We start from the raw sequence: 6,896 nt of genomic DNA on the forward strand, positions 1-6,896 counted from the left end.
GTTCTAGCATGCAGTATAAGTAGTAGCATAAATCAAGAATAAACGTGGGTGATAATTGTAGAAAAACTAACCTAAATGTTTGATAAATATTACTATAATTCACTATATTTTTATGCTGTGTCAATAGGTTATGGTTTTCTGTGTGGATGAGGCATAACATTATGCATTGTCATTATAACTTTGTTATATTGTTACTATTACAACATTAAGATCAATAATAGCCCTGTCTCTTATACACATCTACAAAGTTATAATGACAATGCATAATGTTATGCCTCATCCACACAGAAAACCATAACCAATTGACACAGCATAAAAATATAGCGAATTATAGTAATATTTATCAAACATTTAGGTCAGTTTTTCTACAATTATCACCCACGTTTATTCTTCATTTATGCTACTACTTATACCGCATGCTAGAACAGACTTTGATTAAAATGAAATAATTAAAACCAACATTAACCTTGATAATGCTCTTTGAATTAGTTTGTATAATTATGTTTCACAGTACCAGAACTCTCATACTTTTTTCCTTTACATAAAGAGGAATCCACAAAATCAAGTGGTATGGAAATTGAAGGTCCACAGATTGTTAAACCAAAGCCAAACTGAATTCTTCGTTCTACGACATCCGAAAGCAGAAATCAACAAGTAGAAGTACTTCCTCGCCGAAGTCATGTTCTGCCGGCGCAATGCATCATTTGTAAAAGGATGCAGTATATTAAAGGTACATTTAATAGAGCAAAAGTTCCTGAAAAATTAGTCAGATGTGAAACGTTAAGTGGTGGGAAGTTAATTGAGGCTGCTGTTGCAAAGCAAGATGATTCCCTTTTATTAGATATCAGGGATAAGGATCTTGTGGCAATTGAGGCTAGATGATGTGTATAAGAGACAGATAGTAGACCGTGGGTTGAGGCTCGAAAACGTTCAATTCTGTGACCCACCGATCCGGGCTACCTGGCATTTACACAAAAATGTCGTAATAAGGTTGTAGAGGGAAGAATTATAAAACAGAAAGAAATACTTAGACTTGTACATATGAAGCAATTATTTGTCAAAGAGGTAATGGATGTTGAATGTGAGGATGCATCATCCTACAAGACAGGGCGCTTGAAAGAGAGAATGTGGAAATCACACCCTGTTTTGTGTTTTAGTCAGCCCTCTAAAAGATTTGAAAGTGAAATCGTTTTTACCGAGACCCTTGCTATTGAAGATGTAGTTGAGAGTGTAGTTAAAGATGTCTCCAGTGAGGATAGTGAGGATAGTGGCAACTCCAATAACCCACCTAGCTTACCAGTGCAGTCACAAACTGTTAGGGATTTGTATCATACTGCAATAGACCTTAAGATGTGCATGGATGCTGTAGCAAATACTACAATATGGCCTCCGACCTCTAAAGACATGACATTAGAAAGAGCTGCTGAAATTGTTCCAGACAAGTTATACAATTTTCTGGCATGGTGTACTGGTATGATTACAGATCCTGTTGCCGAAGTGAAGGTTGATGTGCCGGATAATGTAAAACATCGTTTACTATCAATTGCACAAGACATGTTATACCTGAAAACAAGAGGAAGACTTTTGCTGCCCAAACACACTTCTCTCGCAATGGCAGTGAGACATCTTACAGGCTCAGCAAGGTTGGTTGGATTGTTAAATGGTTTTGGGCATTGTGTAGGGCATACATTTACCCTGGAGCATGATACTGCTATTGCAAAAAGACAAATTACACTTGGACGCAACATCCTTCCAGCTGGAACTCAACACATTTGTAGTACAGTTGTTTGGGACAATAATGATTTCGGTGAGGAAACACTAACAGGAAAAGGAACCACTCATAATACTAATGGTGTTCTGATTCAATGGCCTTCAAAAAGGGATGTGACTGAATCCCAGCATTCACTTTCTTTTCCACGAACTCATGAGAGGTCATTACAGCCAACATCTCCTGGTATCAGGAAATTTCATGGGCAGAAACGTTATGGTCCACAAGCTTATGCTAAAGATGTATGTGTTGAAGTTGAGAGCCATAATGTATGTCAGAGGTATTCAAGGAATTTAGATCTAGCTATGCGGATTATGAAGACTGATGTATCTGATCAGCTTATTCCTGGGTGGACAGGTTTCAACTCCTTATTAAACCAAACCAATATACCAACTGTTTCTACTGTTGGTTATCTACCAATAATTGATGCAAGCCCAACTGAATACGACACAGTATACACCATTCTAGAAAAGAGCATTGAGATTGCTGATTCTTCAAATAAGCATGAAATAGTGGTTGTATTTGATCAGGCAATTTATGCAAAGGCGCGGCAGATCAGATGGCAGAAAGACTTATTTAGGGATAGGCTGGTAATTCGACTTGGAGCTTTTCACACAGCCTCAGCAATGTTAGCCTGCATTGGTAAGCGTTTCCGGGATGCCGGCTTAGAAAATATTGCAATTGAGGCAGGGGTTGTTGCTCAAGGCTCATTGAATCGAACAATGAATGGTCATCACTACAATAGGTCCATTCGAATGCATAAATGCATGGTGGAAGCCTTTGAACGTCTTCGCTGGGAAAGTTTTGTTGATTCACTTTGTGATGATGATAGAGATAGAATTTTAGATACAGTGACAGACTTAAAAGCATCGTTTCAAGATAAGCCAATTAAATCATTTATCAAAGCTGATAGGTTTAGTGATGTGATCTCCTTGTATGAAAGATATGTTGAACGACAGTCTGCTGACGTCCCAACATTTGCTGTATGGTCATCATATATTGAAATGGTCGAGAATGTGCTACTTTTAATCAGAGCAACCCGAGAAGGAAACTGGGACTTACACCTGTCCTGTATCCGATCATTTATACCATGGCTATTTGCTTACGACCATGTTAATTATGCAAGATATTTGCCTGTCCACTGGTTAGAGATGTGCGACCTCCCTGTAACTCACCCTGCGGTTCATAGAGCGCTTAAGAATGGGCGATTTGGTGTTCAACGTCAAGATACCCATGGCTTCTCTCAAGTAGCTTGTGACCAAACAATAGAACAAACATGCAATAGGGACACCAAAACAAAAGGGGGTATGATAGGCATAACCAGAAACAAGACAGCAGTTGCTAGATGGATTCTATCCCATCAAGAAAGATCATTGATTTCCAAAAGTTGTGAGGTGATGGCTAATAGATGCACAGGAAAATCAGGCCAAAAAGATTTACAACCTTCACACGTAAAAAAGGAAGAAGAGCAAATTAAAGCAGTAGTCAGTGTGGTGGACGGTATGATCAATCCATTTGAGGAATCAAACGATCAGTTAGTTCACATTACATTATTTTTGCATCAAAGGAAGTGACTACAGATTACATTGGGCATGGAAAAAATGGAATGAATCTTTCATGGATTACTCTAAGAATTGTCTTCAGGGAGATCAAGATATCTTCAAATCAATGAAGAAATAAAAAACAAAGACTTTTCAAGCAATGCAAAAAGTATGCAAATCAAAAGTTGGAGGTAAAGAAGTAGTACTTCAAGCTGATCGGAATCTCTTCCAGCGACTTCTAATTATTGCAAGTGTTAGGAAGTTGGATCTACCAAATATGTTAACATACAACTTAGGCCCCTTTCCTTTTGTCTCTGGCAACACCAGATGGTATAATTAACAAAACAGCCAAGTCAAGCTTGCTCCATAGTATAGAATCACAAGTCCAACCATCACCAGTTTCTTCTATTCCAGCAGGGAGTGTTTGGGTAATAGATGGTATGGCATTAATTCAAGAACTTCCCCAGCAACGGATACCTGCAACATTTGGTTTACTTGCAGATTTTATTTTTAAACAACTTGTGGAATTATCATTAAGTAATCACAGTAAAAGTATCCACTTTGTGATTGACACATACAGAGATGTATCCATAAAGAATTGTGAAAGAGAGAGGCGTGCAACCAGTGGCCAAGTCATAACATCAATCTATGGTCAAGATCAGAGGGTGCCACAACAATGGAAAAAGTTTCTTTCATGTAGTGATAACAAGACAGCATTAATCAAATTTTTGTTTTTAAGACATGGAGTGGAAGACCTTCTACCTCTCTGAAGAAAGTTAGTGTTTTTGTGACCCATGACAGCGAGTGTCATGAACTTATAGATGTTGATGGTAAAATGGTTGTACGTCCAGTACCTGACCTGTTTTGTTTCCATGAAGAGGCAGACATGCGATTGTTCCTGCACTGCCAGTATGCAGCAAAAATACAGCAGTCAAAGTCAGTTATAATCAGAAGCCCAGACACGTGTGTTTGTGATAGGTGTGGCCAAAGCAAGGATAATTGATTCAGTCCTCCTATTTCATACTGGAAAAGGAAATAAGAGAAGAACACTTAGCTTATCAGCAATAAGCAAGACGCTAGGAGATGAAGTAAGTGATGGCCTTATCGCTTTCCATTGTTTCACAGGTTGCGACTCGGTAAGTGCATTTCATGGTAAGTCAAAGAAAAAGCCCTTCAAGCTGTTTTCTGAAAGTGACCAATACAGATCTGTTTTTAAGCGGTTGGGCACCTCATTTAGTGTTAAAGATGATCTTTTTAAAGATTTAGAGAGGTTTGTCTGCGAAATGTATGGTCAAGATTGTTCATCTGTAAATCAGGCACGGTATAATTTGTTCCTGCTGTTGACTAAATCCGATGCACGTCTGCCACCAACAACCGACTTATTAAGAAAGCATACTCTGAGGGCCAATTATCAAGCAGCTGTGCACACTCGATGCTTAGAGCAGTATCGAGACATACCTAGTCCTATTGGACAAGGATGGAAACTGTTGGATAAGGAACTAGTCCTAAATTGGGGAGATCTTGCCCCAGCACCTAGCAGTTTACTTGAACTAACATATTGTTCCTGTAAAAATCCAATTGCTGTAAACCTTCAGGTTCAAGTAAAGGTAGATTTTCTTGTCGTCAGCATGGTGTTTGTTGCACAAGTCTATGCAAATGCACAGAGTGTCAAAACCCTGTCTCTACTGAAGATATTCATGATGCTGACGACGATGATGATGAGGAAGATGACGATGAAGAATTTGTTGAAGAACAATAGTATTGTACAGTACTTATATTTGATTGAATTACGGTAATATAAATACTGTATAATATATACCATACACATATACTTTGCACAATCCCACACTTCTGTTATAGGATAATTGATACTAAAACAATTCTCTTATGTTCCAAAATTTGTCAAAGAAACATGTGTGTAAATCAGTTAATACTGCATTTTTTTCATCTGTATTTCATAGAATATAACAGTTATTTTGTAAATCATTCTATTTTTATTCTTCAGGTTCAAGATGAAGGCAGATGTTCTTGTCTCGGCGTGGTGTTTGGTGCACCCACAAGTCGATGCATGCACAGTGGCAAACCCTGTCTCTACAAAAGAGATTCATGATGACGACAAAGAATTTGTTGTAGAACATTATTGTAATTGCATTTGACTGAATTACTATAATAATGAAGGTTTGAATATTACATTATATCGTTTGCACAACACTAAAAATGTTATACATGTACTAAAAGTTTTCTTAATGGCCATATGAAGCATTAACATTACATTATGGTCCATTTCACTTATTTTATAGAATTTTTCATAGAAATGTGTGTAAATCAGTTAATACTGCATTTTTTCATCTGCATTTCATTTTCATACTGGAATTTAATAAAATTTGATTCTTAAAAATTTGTAAATCATTCAATTTTAGGTTAATTCGAGTTATAACTGATTTGTAAATAAATAAATACAAAGCCATTGAATATTGGATGGACTTTAAACATGTTCAGAAATTAGTAAATATATTATGGCCATCCTATTTCAAAGTATTATGCAAATAGAGACATTTACATTATTGTGCCAAGTATGTCTTTTAAAGATTTACTAAACAACATATTTACTACTTTTTGTTGTCTTGTGTTTACTTGGCTTTAAATTGTTCAAGGGTTGGAAGGGTAGTTAGGGATTGGGATAGCTCGTTCCAATCGATTATTGTTCTAGGTAAAAAACAATACTGGTATCTTGATGTCCTGGCATTGATACGCTGGTATGCATTCACATTTTGGTATCTGTTATGTTGATTTAACACAACAATTTATGTATTTAACACACATTTAAATGGATTGGATTCAACTCTACAGTTATGTAAAGCAGCTCCCTAAGGTGTTATGATGTGTTAGATGAATTACTCTGTGTTACAATGTGTAAATAATATTCATAAAAGTATTCAGATTTTTGTTATAAATAAAGTTGTTTCAACTTACACTTTGTTCACTCTGTTGTGTATTTGATTTGGGTTACATACCAATATTAATAAATGATCAGGGAGATAATGAACTAGTTAGTTGAACTGAGGTATAAAATATTACATATCTGCTCACCTCCTTATTGAAATCATCAACTTTTATATGCATTCATTCAGTCTCAAAATGTCAGGTAGTCCTGATAGGTAATATACAGGAATTCTCAAATTCTACGAACGTACATAGGCCTAGTATTACTTAGCTAACACACATTCAATACAGTTTGAGTACCTATCTATATAGGCCTACTACTATACAAAGTCGCCGGAAAGAGGCCTAGGAAATACGCTATGATAGTCGGAAGAAGACTGCAGTTGTAATGTACTACCTCCACAATTGTACTACTATTACCAATATCTTGTATTTAAAGGCTGTATACTTATATTATATTGAAATATTCCACTAAAATCGGAGAACTCTCATCCAAAATATTGTACACACTGCAATTTTCCTCGCGACATTGTTTACATTAGTTACCAGGTTTACAAGAACGCTTGTGATTGGCTAATAGCGTTACATCATTGATTAACAGGTATGGTAAGTGTGCTGTGATTGGCTTTTTTTTTCGTGAACAA

General features: G+C 36.6%; 1 protein-coding gene across 1 annotated transcript in view; it reads left to right on the forward strand.

The window, feature by feature from the left end:
* Positions 1–5,762, forward strand: part of LOC117112730 — a 7,423-nt gene extending 1,661 nt beyond the window's left edge. Inside the window, exons 3-4 of the mRNA XM_033255873.1 lie at positions 548–730; positions 5,315–5,762. Coding sequence (XP_033111764.1) covers positions 548–615 — 68 coding nt within the window. The 3' untranslated portion in view covers positions 616–730; positions 5,315–5,762. The remainder of the gene's footprint in view (positions 1–547; positions 731–5,314) is intronic.
* Positions 5,763–6,896: the final 1,134 nt, after the last annotated feature.

The sequence above is a fragment of the Anneissia japonica genome, unplaced genomic scaffold (genome assembly GCF_011630105.1).
Source record: "Anneissia japonica isolate Jap-2015-1 unplaced genomic scaffold, ASM1163010v1 scaffold287937_len43387_cov111, whole genome shotgun sequence".
Lineage (NCBI taxonomy): Eukaryota > Metazoa > Echinodermata > Crinoidea > Comatulida > Comatulidae > Anneissia > Anneissia japonica.